The sequence below is a fragment of the Acinonyx jubatus genome, chromosome C1 (assembly GCF_027475565.1).
Source record: "Acinonyx jubatus isolate Ajub_Pintada_27869175 chromosome C1, VMU_Ajub_asm_v1.0, whole genome shotgun sequence".
Taxonomy (NCBI): Eukaryota; Metazoa; Chordata; class Mammalia; order Carnivora; family Felidae; genus Acinonyx; species Acinonyx jubatus.
In genome coordinates this window covers 95,714,392-95,731,321 of record NC_069381.1, presented here as the reverse complement: position 1 = coordinate 95,731,321, position 16,930 = coordinate 95,714,392, and the positions used below count along the sequence as shown (strand labels likewise).

The 16,930-nt window shown below is 41.0% G+C and overlaps 1 protein-coding gene and 1 long non-coding RNA gene across 3 annotated transcripts in view; one reads left to right on the top strand and one right to left on the bottom strand.

Moving 5' to 3' along the window:
• The first annotated feature begins 1,516 nt into the window (after nt 1-1,516).
• Nucleotides 1,517-16,930, top strand: part of PTPN22 (protein tyrosine phosphatase non-receptor type 22) — a 59,730-nt gene continuing 44,316 nt past the window's right edge. Inside the window, exons 1-5 of one of the 2 annotated variants that reach the window (XM_027058310.2) lie at nt 1,518-1,748; nt 14,184-14,292; nt 14,563-14,639; nt 14,798-14,893; nt 15,329-15,367. In XM_027058310.2, the coding sequence (XP_026914111.2) occupies nt 1,662-1,748; nt 14,184-14,292; nt 14,563-14,639; nt 14,798-14,893; nt 15,329-15,367 (408 nt within the window). In that variant the 5' untranslated portion in view covers nt 1,518-1,661. Of the gene's footprint in view, nt 1,749-14,183; nt 14,293-14,562; nt 14,640-14,797; nt 14,894-15,328; nt 15,368-16,930 lie in introns of both variants that reach the window. The other variant, XM_053214628.1, reaches the window with a different exon arrangement.
• The window catches only part of LOC113599183 (uncharacterized), a 52,527-nt gene continuing 46,689 nt past the window's right edge, over nt 11,093-16,930 (bottom strand). The window contains exons 3-4 of the long non-coding RNA XR_008295145.1: nt 12,416-12,525; nt 11,093-11,464 (exon numbers count right to left, since the gene is read on the bottom strand). This is a non-coding gene — a long non-coding RNA (uncharacterized LOC113599183). The remainder of the gene's footprint in view (nt 11,465-12,415; nt 12,526-16,930) is intronic.

Here is a 16,930-nt window from a genome sequence, read left to right as displayed (position 1 = left end):
GACTCCGTTGGCCATGAAGCCTACTTAAAAAAAAAAAAAATCCTTAATTCTAGCACTCACACAGTTCATTCTTTTCGGTGCCATTTAGTCTTCATTTAATCATGTACATACTTTCACGTGGTTTTAGTTATTGTGAATTTTCGATTTTGTACTTTTAAAGTTTTTCCCCTGTAAGTCTTAAGATAGCCAAGTAAAACATTGCATTATTTAGTACAACAAAAAAGTCTCCTTTAATGCTAGATGGGGACTGAGGAATACTATCCTGTTCTCAACAACTACTGTTTCACATGCAGAATCCCTCAAAGACCTTTCTTTTCCTGTTGCGAGGCTCAATAAAATGGATGTAGCTTAGTAGTGCCTCGAATTTCCTAAAGAGAGTTTAAATAATCCAAAACAGAAAAGATTGCTAATAGAGGAAGTTCTAATGGCACATTTCCCAGTTTTCTTCAGGATTATTTCAGACTAATTTTGCTAACAATTTTTTATGGAACTTCTGTCTTCAAACAGAGATGATATACTGATTTTGAGTTGCTCTCACTCCGCATGAGACATCTTAGGTAGGTTTGTACCCACTGAGGAAAGGATTTACGCAAGCTGAGATGTGGAAGCTTTCTCTCGAACAGCTTGTCTGTCAGGGACAAAATGCCACACGCACAGCGTGGCTTCCTGAAGCAATGGCCTTTTCCAAGGCACTAGTTGGATAGTAGAATGCCTTCTCTAGAAATGGTTCTTCAGCCTTTCGGCCCTGAAAGTTATACTGCTGCCAGCAAGGTGGCTGATTTTACTCTTTTTCTGTTCCTTATAGTTTACTAGCATTGCCTACAGGGGATATTGTGCCAACTTCCTGGTCAGGTGCTCCTCATGGGGGCCACTGTCCTCCTGGATCTTATACAGACCAATACTCAGTCCTGAAATCAACAGCACTTCCCTTAGTAGAGGTCAGCACTTCCCCAGCCCACGGAGAGACACATACTGTCAGAAGCAGCTGACTTTGCTTCATCCAAAAGAGAGTTTGAGGTGTATATGGCAGACATAAGATTGCTGAATAAAAAAGCCTTCTCTGATGAACAGTAATTTTCCACAGATTGCATGGACAAGAAACTTTGGGGGAGAATAGTGCAGGCAGAAGGTGTCTTAATTCCAAACGGTGTCTGTCTCCCTTTCGGACCGTAACTGAACTTGGCTGAGTTCATTTGGGACAGGAGGAAACAGAAAGAATCGACAGGGCCTTTGTGTTCATTGAGGAAATGGGGAGAGGCAGACCCCATTCCTAAGACCTGTAATTCTGCCTTTTCTCTAGGAAGCAAGAAAAAGGATGAATTTGACTTAAAGATGATGGAGTGGAACGGTGTCAGAGCTAAGCAGGCCATGTGTTATGCTCTGGTTAGCCTCTTGTTTGTTAGCACTTGAACTGTAACCAGGTTCCTTCCTCGAGAAGGAAGGCGCTAGGGCCCTGGAGTGATGATGGCTTTGTTGTGTGACCACAGAGGCTGGTTGCGTACTAATTTCCTCTAGGGCTTGTGATGAAGTCAGTTAACCACAGCCTTCAACATGCTCTGCTCTGGAGGCAGCAGTGGCTTCTTGGTGGTATCTCGGCCATGACATCCACTTGACATGCCCTCTCTTAACCCACTGGTAGACAGTTTCTCTTGCCCTGCAGCATGGACCAAAGAGAAATTCTGCAGAAGTTCCTGGATGAGGCCCAAAACAAGAAATCTAACAAAGAGGAGTTTGCCAATGAATTTCTGGTGAGTCCTACGTGTGACACTCTCAGAGTGGTTACACAGACTGTTTAACTGACTAGGATGGTCCAACTCTCCTAGACCACACTGCTCTTGGGATAAAGTGAGTATCAGGCCTTGCAGCAGGGGAAGAAAGGAGGAAGGTGACCTAAAAGTTTGACTTTTTTGAGCGGTTTGTGTGTTTTAAGTATTCTGTCCAAAACCCTGTTTTAAATACTGTGTTTGCTGGTTCTTGGAGTTTGACCAAGATTCCCACGGAGGACATACATAATTCCAGGTGTATAAACATTCCTATTAATTGAACATCTGGAGTCCCTAGGTATCCGAGTTGTGGTTTTTGCTTCAAATGACTACTTTTAATTAACATTAAGAGGAAAGAAACCAAGATTAGCTTCTCATGGAGCATTATGTTTTTAGCCTCCCCACGGAATCCCACTCGGGTGACAAAGGCTCTTGAGGAGCACCGAAACTGCCTGCTGCCATATTTCTTTATTGTTTCTTTTCCTTTTCTTCTAAGGAGAAAAATGAGAACGCGTGTTTTTGCTGTTAAATAACAGGGTCTTTGGAAGCTTCTCTTGCGTGGAGGGGTAGAATGGGATGAGGAGCAGAGACAAGTGAGGGATGTGGGGAAATACAGGTGCCAGCTGGCCTAGGGCCGACTGGATCTGATCTGCCAGGGGAACCCTGCATCTCCTCTGAGGGGACTGTGGTGATGGGTGTTGAGCCCTGGGCAGGCCTCGCTCATCCTGTACCCAGCACGTCCGATGACATAGGATATCTGATGGCATTATGTATTTTGGAATGCTTCCTTCCAGCTGGTGTTTCAGGGCTTTAAGAACTTGAAGGCTTAGCTCTTCAGCTGTGAAAGAGCGGGAAGAACAAGGGAGTTGAAGCAGAAAACCTGAAATCAAATCACGATTCTCTTGTCCACCAAATTATCAGCTCTTTGATCTGTTCCTTCGTTTCCCCAAGTCTTTGTTTCCTAACTTCCAAAATGGGGATGATCATTCGTGGCCTACCTGTCCTCACAGGTTGTCGTGATGATTAAATATCAATGAGAATTAAATGCGCTCCTTCATTCCGTAATATGTAGTGAGCACCCACCGTGTATCAAGTTCAGTTCTAGGCACTGAGGGTATAGCCATGAACAAGACAAGGCCTCTGTGCTCATGGAGCTAACATTCTGGTTCCGGAGGGCAGATGTGAAAACACTCTGTAAAGTTTGGAGTGATTAGATATCATGACAGTGATTCTATGTTAAGACAGAAGCCCCTGTGTCAACTCAACTTGGATAATATTGTGGCATTGTGAAAAATGTGCTCTCGGTGCCACTGGCCAGGCAGTGTGAGTCCCTCTAAGTGGAGCCACCGGGGAGGGAGGTTAAGGGGGAGGTCCTGGCCTGTCTTTATAATCTCCCACCAAGTTATAGCAGCCACCTCACCTCCTGTTTTCTCTGCCTCTAGCCTTGCCCCACCTTCAATCAATGTTCCATTCAGCAGCCAAGTGATCTTCTAATAATACAAATCTGGTCATTTTTCCCTGCTTAAAAACACTGTATAGTTTGTGTTTTTTTCCAGCTGTTTGAAATTGTAAAATATAAGACACATTTAGAAAATTACATAGAGCATGTGTCAGTATAATTATGAAGCAACCACCGCAGAGGTCAAGGAATGGAACATTTTCGGACCCCGGAAAACCTCTATATATGGCTTCTCCATCAGGTTCCTTACCCCCACCCCCCTACCCCCATCCCCACCCCCACCCCCGCCCTGCCCTGACCAAGGAATAATCACTATCCTGACTTTTATATTAATCACTTCCTTGCTTTTCTAGCTCTTGGTTTTAAGGACCTTGTTTTTGGGTGGTGATTAAGTAGAACCTCACTGTTCACTGACTCATGTCCTCCAGTGGAAAAACAGAGTCTTGCCCTCAGCCCCACCTAAAGGTTCAGCTGAGATACCAGAGACATTCATTTTTGGGGGAGTTGGGTAGTGGTGAATGGGTTATTTGCTTGCTTCGACAAGGTAAATACTGTCTTTAAATTGAAGGGCTTTTCATCTGGTCATTTCCCCCTTCCTACCTTAAGCCCCTTAATGTAGTTTCCCAGGATTGGATGTTTTTGAGGTTGGATCCCTGATTCTGTGACCCAAGGCCACTGCTAGCCTAAATGGTGGTTCCTTTGTGGGAATTATCGAAAGTCATCTCTGGTTCCAGGTAGACAATCTGTGCCCCCTGCCCCCTGCCAGGTCAGTGGCTCGGATTTTGGTCCACACTTCCCCCTTGGCTGTGTATCTCTGGGCAGAGCACATAGCCTTGCTATGACAGCTGAAGCCAACACCATGCTGTGTGAGTCTTTTCCTGAGCCAACACTAAATCCAATCACATTTCTGTAGTGGAAACTGCCAAGACCATTCCTATAAGGTTTTCATGCATTCATCCACGTGTTTACTGAGCGCTTACTATGTGCAAAGCATTATGCTAGATGCTGCACTATGCAATGCAGTGCTCCATGCTTTGGTGGGGTTTATCTCCTAAGACATCAGAGGATGTCTTAGAGAGGCAAACATTAAACAGCTGATTACTCTAGGAAATATTTAATTGTGATAATCTTGGTGGGGTGTCAAGGAAGCATCATATTCATTATCATATTTACTACTCATTAAAAAGAAAACATAACCCATGACATAGTTATGTTCTCTATGATGAGGAATGTCCTCTCAGAGGAGGAAACTGAGGCTCTGAGAGGTTAAGTGATTGGCCTAAGCTCACTCAGCTGTTCAGCCATAGACATGAAACTGAATCCAGATCTATCATTTCAGAGACTGGGAAATTAATCCTTGCGCAATAAGTGTCTTGCTTCAGCCAATAACACCGAACCCCTCAAAGGGTCTAGCCTGAGGGTAAGTCCCCAGTTAGTAGAGTTTCTACACAGCAGAGACAGAAGTATGCAGCCACACTACTGAAAATTTCTTTTTTTTTTAATTCTTAATAATTCCTCTATATTTGTAAATGTTTATTTATTTCGAGAGGAGAGAATGAGAGACAGAGAGAAAGAGAGAGGGGGCCAGCTGTGTGTGAGTGGGGGAGAGGCAGAGAGCGAGGGACAGAGAGAATCCCAAGCAGGCTCTGGCACTGTTAGCGGAAAGCTGGACTCAAGGCTCGATTCCATGAACCATGAGATCATGACCTGAGCCAAAATCAAGAGTCAGACACTTAACCGACTGACCCACGTGTGTGCCCCTAAAAAATTTCTTAAGCATAATTAAAAAAAAAACACCTTATTGTTGTTACTCTTATGAAACAATATTATTGCAAGTTAAAAGAAAATAAATTCACCATAGTACCAATATCCCAACAAATACAGTCTTTTTGGTGTAGAAATCCTAGTTCTTGTCCACTTATATACTGCCTTTTACATTGTTGTAATTATAGCATAGATACAATTTTGTATTCTCATATTTTCACATAACATTACACAAAAACTATCATTGTTAATTAAAACCTATATTTACAGCTTCTGATGCAGCATGGTGTAATGGAAGCATAATACTCTGAATAATAGCTAATACTTCTGTAGCTCTTAAAGAAATTGTTGTAAACACTTTTATGTATCACCTCATTTAAACCATTGAGGAAGGTACTGTTATTATTTCCATTTCATAGAGGAGGAAACTGAGACAGAGAGGTCAACTGACTTGCTGAGGGCCAGGTAGCTAGTAAGTGGTGGAACAGAGGTTCACATTCAAGTGGCCTGCTCCACCATCTATATTTGTAACAACTGTGGAATCATATACACCTTAGTTTGAATTCAGGTTCTATCTTTAGCTGTGTGACCTTGAACAAAGTCGTTAAAAAGTGGGAACAAATAAATAGTCACATTGCAGAATTGCTGTGAAGAAAATGGAGAAAATAAATGAAATGCCTGACATGTAGTAGGCACCCAAGTAATTTAATTTTTTCATACACTGGACATTTAGATTATTTCTAATTTGTCATAATTATTGACATAACATGCAACAAGTATGTTTGTCCATGTGATTTTCCCCTTCTTTTGGTTTATATCCTGGGCTAGATCCACAAAGGTGTCATTACTGGGTCAAAGAGTATTAGCATCTAATTGGCTAAGTATAGCCAAATGTATTTTTCAAAGAGCTCTTCTAATTTGCAAAGTCTGAATTTATCATCTTCTCTACCACCTTCCTAGTCTTAGTAACTATAAAAGAAAATAAATAAATCTTTTTGACTGCCTACTGTATGTTAGGCAATAAGTGGTTTACCATATATGATCTTAATCACTACAACAACCCCAAGAGGAAAATATTATCTTCATTTAACCCATAAAATGGCAAGGCCAGGATTGAAACTTGTGTGATTCCAAAACTTCTTAACCTGTACACTGCATCATAGCATGCTTTTTTTTCCTTCTGATTTAATTAGTGTAAAATAAGACTTTGTTATGTTAATTTTCAGAGCCTCAAAAATATTCAGCATTCTTTTCATTTTCTTTCTTTCTTTTTAATTGAAGTATTGCGAACACACGGTGTTACATTAGTTTTAGGTGAACAATGTACTGATTCCACAGCTCCATACTCCACAGTTATTTTCAACCTGCATTTTCTCATACAACTTTTCTGTTCATCCACTTTCAACAATAGCTAACACACGGAACTGTGTTCCAGCTTCTGTGCTGATGTGTTTCACAAACAAAACCTCATTTACTTCCTGAAGAATCCTTTACAATGGCTAACAAAGTCCTGTGTGGACCAGCCCTCAAGTGTTTCTCCAGTTCTTACAGCCTATTGAGTTTCTTGTCCTTGTCATGCTTCTTCTGCCACAGGGCCTTTGCACACATGCTGTTGCCTCTCCTTAAATATTCCCCCATATTCCTCTTTACCTAGTTAATTAACACTTCATAATTTTTCAGATCTCAATTTGGCGACCATTTCCTCAGAGAAGCCTCTCTTGACCTTCCCAATAGATCAAATACATAACACATTCTCATTAGCACCATCATTTTTTTAAAAAAATTTTTTTTAACGTCTTTTTTATTTATTTTTGAGACAGAACAGGGCAGGGGCAGAGAGAGAGGGAGACACAGAATCGGAAGCAGGCTCCAGGCTCCGAGCCATCAGCCCAGAGCCCGACGCGGGGCTCGAACTCACGGACCGTGAGATCGTGACATGAGCTGAAGTCAGACGCTTAACCGACTGAGCCACCCAGGCGCCCCATCACCGTCATTTTTTTTAAGTTCCTTTTTTTGCCCCCAGCCTCATAGCATTTTTCATAGTTCAATTTGACATCTATTAGTGTGTTTATTTGATTAATGTCTGCTCTCCCATTAGACTGAAGCTCTACAAAGGCGAGGCTCACATTTGGTTCCACTTGTCTTGGTGTCCTCAGTGACCGGCACTGGCACACGTTTGGCAAGTAGTAGACCCTGAGGAACAGAGAGGTTAAACAACTTGCCTCAGGTCATGCCCTGCATTAAGTGGTGGAACTTGGATTTGAAATAAAGCTATCTGTTGAGCCTGTGCTAGTAGCCCTTCCTCCGATCCCTGACTCTAGTGCCCCCAATTTGTGCATTAGTCTTAACCTTTTAAACTTAAAAAAATGATAGACTATCACAAATGCACAGAAAAGTACTTTAAACACACATATGCAATTTAACAACTAGTGATAAAGCAGGCATCCATACGAGCTCCGCTCAAATAGAGAAACAGAACATTGCCTACACCTCAGAAATCCCTTGGGTGTCCTGGACCGCATCTCCCTCACCCCCCACTGCCAACCCCTGCCAGAGTGGAGGTAGGTGTTGCCCTGAAATGGTGATGATTTTTATTTATTTTTTATCCCCTTCACCTATTTCGCCTATCCCCCTCCTCCCCTCCCCTCTGGCAACCACGAGTTTCTCTTTATATTTACGAGTCTGTTTCTCTTTTCGTTGCTGTTTGTTGTTTTGTCTTTTAAGATTCCACATCTAAGTGAAATCATATTTGCCTTTCTCTGCGGAATTATTTTCTTTCTTTTTCTGAATAGCTTTAAAATATATATATATATGTGTGTGTGTGTATATATATATATATGTATATATATATATACACATATATATACGCATATATATATACACATATATATATATATATACGTGTATATATATATATTGAACAGTAGGGATTAATTTTACCTGTTTTGGAACTCTATGTAATGAAATCATGTTATATGTATTTGGCTTTTTTAAAGGCCTTTTTTTCTTTCACTCTACATTATATTTATAAAATCCATCCATTTTGTTGGATGTAGCCAGGTCTTGATTTTTTTTTTCTAGTACTTTTTATGAATTCCATCAAGGTCGAATAAATGCAATTACCAAACTGTTGGGATCACAGAGTGCATTGAGCGAGGTCACGTACTCATTTAAGAACTGCCTTGGATCACCACCATCCAGTGTCTTGGCTTTAGTTTTGCAAGTCTGAAAATTCAATTTTGTTACTATGCCCAGAGTTGATCATCAGGATTAGGCATACATAAGAAATCCACCAGAAACAAGATTGCCAATGTATTAATTTTTCAAGGAGACAAATCACTGTGAGAATAGAAGTTTGCATTGACTGACAGCATATCCTATAGTTTGGAGAAAAACTTATGTGAGAAGCCAACCATAATCAGAAAGTTGCCTGCTGAGCAGAATGATTTTGGTGGCCTCAGCTGTGATGATTCAGACAATATTTTTATAGGTAGCCACCTCCTTGTCTGAACCCTCAGGAGTGGCCACCACTCTTTCCTGGACAATTCTAGGGACAACAGTGACAGTGTTGGGCATCTTACTGGTCTTTTAGGCTTAATGAGGACCATCCACTTCCATTAGCCCATTCTTTATCAGATAGATTACAGTTAATAGGCATTTCCTTTGGCCAGTTACTGCAACTGATTGTGGTTTTATGATATGTACACTCCAGCCATTATATTAAATATGGGTCAAGGCTTGGTTATATATATCACATGCTGGTCAATTTGCTGCGTGTCTTTGTTTAAAACTCCTTTGATGTACCTTTCCTTTACTACATTGGAGGTAGTTGAAGCATCTTCATTTAGAAAGCATGTGTAAAGGGGCATCTGGGTGGCTCAGTCAGTTGATGTCTGACTGTTGATTTTGGTTCAGGTCATGATCTCACAGTTGGTGAGTTTGAGCCCCACATTGGGCTCTGTGCCGATAGCGTGGAGCCTGCTTGGGATTCTGTCTCCCTCTCTGTCTCTCCTCACCCCTCTTTCTCTCTCTCAAAAATAAATAAATGAACATTAAAAAAAATACAACCAATAACATTTAACCTATCAGATGGATCTATACTTAAAACATTATAGTCCTAATGTTGGTCAGAGTTCAGAAATATGCATTGGTGTTGTAACCTTTCTGGAGGCAAAATTTGTATATCATATCTCGTATATATTTGATAATATGGATCAAAAGCCTTTAAAGTGGGCAAATTCTGGGTGCACCTGGGTGGCTCAGTCGGCTAAGCATCCGGCTTCAGCTCAGGTCATGATCTTGCAGTTCGTGGGTTCAAGCCCCACGTCAGGCTCTGTGCTGACAGCTTGGAGCCTGGAGCCTGCTTCGGATTCTGTGTCTCCTTCTCGCTCTGCCCCCCTCCCACTCGCACTCTCTCTCTCTGTCTCTCAAAAATAATTAAACATTAAAAAAAATTTTAAGTGGGAAAATTCTTTGACCACTCCTGAGAATTCATCTGAAGGAAATAAGGAAAGATATTTTTATAGGTTTTGGCTACCTATAAAAATATTGTTTAGAACGATGGTTTAGGAAGATCGGAAGCAACTTAAAGGTGCAATAATATAAAGGAACAGGTTAAGTAATTTATATTACACTCCATAGTATGGAATACTCTGCCATCATTTAAAACGTTTAACACAAATTCATGAGTAAAAAGAGCAAGTTGAAAACCCCCATATACAGTGTGATCCCGTCTTTATCACACAGGTAGATAAAACATTGGAATGTAATATAAAATCTTAAGAATGATTAAGTCTGGGTAGAGCGGGATATTAGGTGATTTTTAGAATTTTTTTTAACTTTTCTGTATTCTAAAATTTCTTCAATGAATATGCCATTACTTTTTTATTTAAGAAATCTGTATTTAAAATTTTGCTTTAGTGCTTGATTCCATTTGAAACATGAAAAAAAGGGGGGGGGATGAATTTTATGTCTCTTAGGGATAAGGTATATTTGCAGAAAAGGTAAATACTATATTCATCAAATACAAAGACGTATTTATTAAATATGAAGGATTCAATGAGTCCTAACAGAAAGAACATACCCAGTTCTAAAGGCCACGACAATGTTGGTTTGGAATACACTAGAAGTCAGACTGATACAGTAACAACTTCTGGAGACTGATCATAGACCAGAGAAGGCATGGATACATTAGAACTGAATATATCCTACTTCTATATTTACTTGTATATAAATAAATACACTCATGAACATAGTTCCTCCTGTAGGAGCCAGTGCACAAACATGTGTTGAATTGAAATTGATGAGGTTTTGGGGTGATGGGGGATTCTTGGGGTCTGGAGCCGAAGTCAAGAAAGAATTCTTGAGATGTCTTTGGGGCAAAAAGGTGATTTTATTAAAGCATGGGGACAGGATCCGTGGGCAGAAAGAGCTGTGCTGGGGCTGTGAGGAATGACTGGTTTTACACTATGGAGCTGGGGGAGGTGAAGTCACAAGGGAAGCCTCCAGAAGGACTTTCATAAGCTAAAGAAGGACTTTCCTAAGATACCTGAGGCCTTGCTATTGTCACGCTAAGGTTGTTTTCCCTCCACTAAGGCATTAACATTAGGACGGTAGGGGGTTCCTGCAGAAAAGTTCTGCTCTGTATTTGCCTCAAGTATTTGCCAATGGGCTGCAGGTTATAAGGACATTGAATTTTACTTGCCGTTTCCTTCTTGCCTTCGTTCCCCACATCACTATGGAGGGGAGGGTGATGTTGGGGCTCCGGGAAACAGTCTACAGTCTTCTGGAGATTAAGCTATTGACAAGATTGCTTTTTTCTTGTAATTTACTAAGATATTTGTAAACTGGTGGAGACCCATGTCCTGTAGGACTGGGACCTATATCAGTTGGCCATTTGTCTTTCCTTTCCTTTGTCCTTGGGCAGCCAGGAGTGCCTGAGGAATATCACACACGTTCCACCTGGGGGGGGGGGGGGTGCACTAGCTTGCACTTTGTCCTCAGCCCGCCCCCTGCTCCCTCATCAAAATGATTCATTTATGTGAAACAGCCTATCCCTTGAACACACTTATCAGCATTTTTTCACTTTTGTGCACATTAAGTTGAATTTTTTTTTTTTTTGCTACTACTGATGTGGTTTTGGAGTGGTGGTGGGGGTTCAGAGCTGACGGCCACGAAAGAACTCTTGAGATGTCTTTGGTGCAAAAAAGTGATTTTATTAAAGCATGGGGACAGGGCCCGTGGACAGAAAGAGCTACCCTGGGATTGTGAGGAGTGACTGATTATATACTTGGGAGTTGGGGGAGGTAAAGGCAAGGGGAAGTTTCCAAAGGTATTTTCATCTGCTAGGATCCCGGAGGCCTTGCTATTGTCAGGTTAAGATTGTTTCTCCCTCTAGCAAAGCATGCACATTAAGACGGTAGGAGGCTTCTAGAGAAATGTTCCACTGTGCCCGCCTCAAGTATTTGTCCATGGGCTGCTGGTAATAAGGAAATTTAATTTTATTCACCATTTCCTTCTGTCTTTGTTTCCCACATCACTACCACCAGAATAAATATATCGCATCACTTCTAATTTCTCTCAACTCTATACCCAGCCTCTCACTCCACATTTTCAGTTATTCCCAGGATTTTTTTTAAATCACACTTTTTGTCATAGCCTCACATTTTAAGTATCTAAAGTTGATCTCCTTGGTTTACTCACCCCACTTTGGCTATTGCTTATCTACCTGCTCACTTACCTGACTATTGGACAGCAGCCAAATCCCCACATGTTTGGCTGGCGAACTGGAGCGGATTGGAGGCTTGGAATAGATCATACTGACTTGTAGTTGTAGGCATTGGGGAACTACCTTGAGAGACAGCCCAACCTGATTCCCCCTCTCTCATCTAGCACAGCGGGGGGTGGGGGCGCAGATTTGATTTATCCGGCTCTGAAATGTAACTTATGCTATGTCTTCTATATCATGAGGAAGTCCTCCAAGGCAAAGATATTCTGGTCTTGTGCTTTCTTTTTCTTTTTCTTTCTGTTCTCTTTTGGAAGTGACCCTAATCCATTTATTAGTAATTAACTTACTAGTCAATGAGAAGTACCTGAAAATGGCTCCGTCCTGATTTCTACTTTTACGGCCAGGACCTCAGTTTTCCTGTCTTGAAAGGAAAAGGATAGTATAGACCATAAACCAAATGCACTTACTATAAGCTTATCAAGCTTACACAGAATCTGGTTGGTCATGTGTTTCAACCAATCAGGGCCCAGGAGGGATGCTGGCCCTGTTTCTTGTTCTCTCAGCAACTTTCCCCCGATTTCTTTTATTACTGTGAATGCATATCCCAGCGTTGCGGTTGGCAGAGAAATGCGTTCTGCCTTTGACCAACCCTTTCTCCCTCAACTTCCACCCACCCCCATGGCCATACGTTCTCTTTTATACCCTTTTGCTGTCTACTCTCAAGGCTCCTCCTTTTCTGGTGAGGTGGATCAGTTCTTCCGTCCTACTTCCGCTCTGTTTTGTTCTCTGTTGGGGGTTTCGAGCCCCTGGGTCTGGTAGGGAGAGTAGGGGAATTAAAAAAGGCCTTCACAGTGGTCTGAGCTCAAGGTAAGATATCTAAAAACAAAACAAAACAAAAAACAAACAAAAAACAACAACGACAAAACCCAACTTTCACACTTACCAAATTAGCCATTCCATAGGCATTTCCTATGTGATGTTTTGCTAAAAGAGCATGGTCTCCTTAAGTCATCCAGGAGGATGACTGCCGGAGGAGGAATGAGTGGGAAGAAAAAGTCATCCTGTTCCATTGTTGAAGGCTGCAGTCGAAGGAGCGAAACTAGCACAGGCTGATGAACGCACGTGCGCATGTGTGCACGCAAATACACAATGTCTCACACACACAATCTTTATCTGTGACATTTCACCAAATTAACAGAGGCGCATCTTACCAAGAAAAGGGCTTTTTGCTTATAGCATTCTCCCTAGAAAACATTCCACAAGCAGGCAAAACAAAACAAGTAGAAACAGTGTAACAGGCACTGTCGATGCACAAGCTCGGTTCTGGAGATTTCGAAAAGGAGCAGTTCTGGGACTTGACATCTTTTCAGCAGCTCTGGAATCAGTGGCAGCCTGAAAGTGAGCATTCTTTTAAAAAAAATTTTTTTTTTAACGTTTATTTATTTTTGAGACAGAGAGAGACAGAGCATGAAGGGGGGAGGGGCAGAGAGAGAAGGAGACACAGAATCAGAAGCAGGCTCCAGGCTCTGAGCCACCAGCCATCAGCCCAGAGCCTGACACGGGGCTCAAACTCATGGACCGCAAGATCGTGACCTGAGCTGAAGTCGGATGCTCAACTGACTGCGCCACCCAGGCGCCCCGAAAGCGAGCATTCTTTAGTGGATAAGAGCAGAGAGAGCTGAAAGAGTTGGTGTAACTTGAGTGGAAATTAAAAAAAAAAATTTTTTTTTTTTTTTTTTTTTGAGAACTTGCACATGTGGGGTGGAGGGGCAGAAGGAGAGGGAGAGAATCTTAAGCAGGCTCCCCGCTGGGTGTGGGGGGCTCTGCAGGGCTTGATCTCATGACTGTGAATTTAACTAAGGACATGCCACAGGCACATGGGAGACTATAAAAGATTTCCACTCAGGGTGCCTGGGTGGCTCAGTCAGTTAAGCGTCCGATTCTTGATTTCAGCTCAGCTCATGATCTCACAGTTGTGTAAGATTGTTGTTTGAGGGGTCAGCTTGCAGTTTGGGTCATATATATATATAAAAAAAAAAAGACTGCTTCTGGGACTGAAACTTTTGAAATTTTGCTATATAGAGAGAGATTTTATTTGGCTTAAGCTCCATTTCTACTTAAAATAGCCCTATAGTAGCCGTAGAGAAGGTAAACTTTTAATGTTTGACATTTGTGTGGAGCATATAGTTTGTTTTCAAAATGACATTGGCTTTTAAAATATTCACTAGTTTCACCTCTAGGTTTTAGCTATTTGTGGCTCAGCTGCAGTTAAGTGTGATCTTTTCACTTCTCCAAACTGAAGTCTGCTGACCTTATACTCAGGGGCTCTGTCCTGAATTGGAGGTAGTTCTAGAAGATGCTACAAGGGCAAAAGCGGACTGTTTGGGCAAAAGAGAAGGAAAGGTCTCTACAGAGAGAGCTTCTTACCTTTTTTCTCTAGGAAGATTTAATTTTTGGAATTTTATTACAGTGGCTGAAAAGACAATCCACTAAGTACAAGGCAGACAAAACCTATCCTACAACTGTGGCTGAGAGACCCAAGAATATCAAGAAAAACAGATACAAGGATATCTTGCCCTGTAAGTTTTTGTTTCTCCCTATAAATTTGTACCTTCTCCCAAATTCAGTCAAATTTTTACCCATTGCCTGCTGTTCCCAATCCTGGTACAGTGATTTGACAAATGAGTTTGTACTATATACAACCACAAAAGAATATTTACTCACTCGCTCACTCACTCACTCATCAAACACTTTTGCACAGCCACTATTCACAGTGCTAGTTTCTGACTTACGGTAAGTCCTCTGACTAAGTCCTTTTAGTTCTAATATGTCCATCATTTGTATTATAGATGATCATAGCTTAGTAGAGCTGTCTCTGATAACCTCGGATGAAGATTCCAACTACATCAATGCCAACTTCATTAAGGTACACCCCATATTCTATAGTTTTCTAGGTACCTTAAAAGGGGTCGGGATACTAGACCATATTTCTTTAGGTACCTAAGAAAGAGGTGGAGGGGATTCTAAACAAGAAGAAAAGGATATTATCTGTAGTCATCCCATGTAATTTCTGTTCCCCTTTAGGGAGTTTATGGACCCAAAGCTTATATAGCCACCCAGGGACCTTTGTCTACAACTCTCCTGGACTTCTGGAGGATGATTTGGGAATACAGTGTCCTGGTAAGGGCAGAAATGCTTTTGTTACTATATTCTCTAGTTTTTAGAGATGGAGGGAGGAGGGTATCAGGGTATGTGACTGAGGTGTCCTTTGTATTAAAATCAGTGCCTTTTTGGGTCAGTCGCTAGAATTTCAGTGTTCAGGCACATTTTTGTCAAAATCACAAAGTCACCTTTACTCAAGGAAATGAAAGTTCTCATCTTGACAGGCTCATTTGTTAACAAGAATTTACCAATTTGAATAGAGAAAAGGGAAGTAAAGACAGAAAGAAGGGTAGGAGCAATATTTTAAAATTTATCAAGATTTCTGTTTTCTTTTTTGTTCAATAACAAGAAAAAAAAAAAAAACAAAACAGAAAGAACAATGACTCTGGGACCCGTGTGTTAACTGCTTTTTCTAACTGTATCAACGCTCAGGTTTCTATTTCATCCCCTCAGATCATTGTTATGGCGTGCATGGAGTTTGAGATGGGGAAGGTGAGTTAAAGGAAAGAGAAGGGGGAAACTTGGTTGCAGAACTTGCCTTAAGTGTGCCTACGTAAAAATTATTCTGGGATGCCTGCGTGGCTCAGTCAGTTAAGTGTCCGACTTCGGCTCAGGTCATGATCTCATGGTCCGTGAGTTTGAGCCCTGAGTCAGGCTCTGTGCTGACAGCTCAGAGCCTGGAGCCTGCTTCAGATTCTGTGTCTCCCTCTCTCTCCGCCCCTCCCCCACTTGCGCTCTGTCTCTCTCTCTCAAAAATAAATAAACATTAAAAAAAATTATTCTCATCTTGCTAGCTTTCAGTTTGGGAATGCCTAATGACTCTCAAGTATTTTTTATTTACCTCTAAGAACTCCTTTTGTCCATTTGCCCAGGCTCTATATTTTTAAGTAAAAAGAAGGTATGCTTTTAAAGTAACAATTCATCTTCCCATTTTTATTAATCAAGCATCTTAAATGGCAGTCAGCACTTCTAACCCTGTGCTGTCCAACAACATGACATCCACTAGCTGCATGTGGCTATCAAGCAGTTGAAACATAGCTAACGTACCCAAGGAACTATTTAATTTAATTTAACTTTATTTTATTATTTTAATGAGTTTAAATTTAAAAACTCAGTTTTCCAATTCAGTGATTGGAGAACTTTAAGCATGATTTGAACAACTTAGGTATGTGAATCTTTTTCACCTATAAATTTTATGAACTCTAAATGGAAATTAAATGTTCCGATGAAAATTTAGTGGATTAATTGAGATGTACTGTAAATATAAAATGCACACCAGGGTCTGAAGACTGAGATAAGAAATGTCAAATATCTAATATCTGTTTTATCCGGATTACATGTGTTTTGATCGGGCTAAGATATATTATTAAAATCAATTTCATTTTTGACTTTTGAACGTGGCTATTAGAAAACTTAAAATTGAGTGTGTAGCTTACATCTTGTTTCCATTGGAGAGCACCTATCTTACCTACTGTTGACATTCACAGTTCAGTTAAAACCAAGGAATTTGGGGTTTCACTTTGCTCGTGCCGCTTTGTTTTAGTAGAGGTGATTTCTGTTAATCCTTTCGAAATAGAGCAGTCCCCTCCTTATTCGCGTGGGATATGCTCCAAGACCCCCAGTGAATGCCTGACACCAACAACAGTAACGAACTGTACACGCACCATATTTTTTCCTATACGTACATACCTATGGTGAAGTTTAACTTGTCAACTAGGCATGTTAGGAGATTAACAACAATAATAAAATAGGACAATTGAAGCAATATACTATAAGTTGTGTGAATGTGGTCTCTTTCTTTCTCAAAATATCTTATTGTACTGTACTCACCCTTCTTCTGATGATGATGTGAGATGATCAGATGCTGACACAAAGGAAATGACGTAGGTGTTTGTGATGTAGGGTTAGGCTACTACAATACTTAGTATTGCCAACAATACATCCCAGACGTTAGGTACCCGAAAGGCTGAAACTGGTAACTGTAACCATGGAAAGCAAAGCTGTGAACGAGGGGGGGACTACTGTGCTGAAAATGCCAGATCCCTATTTCTACTT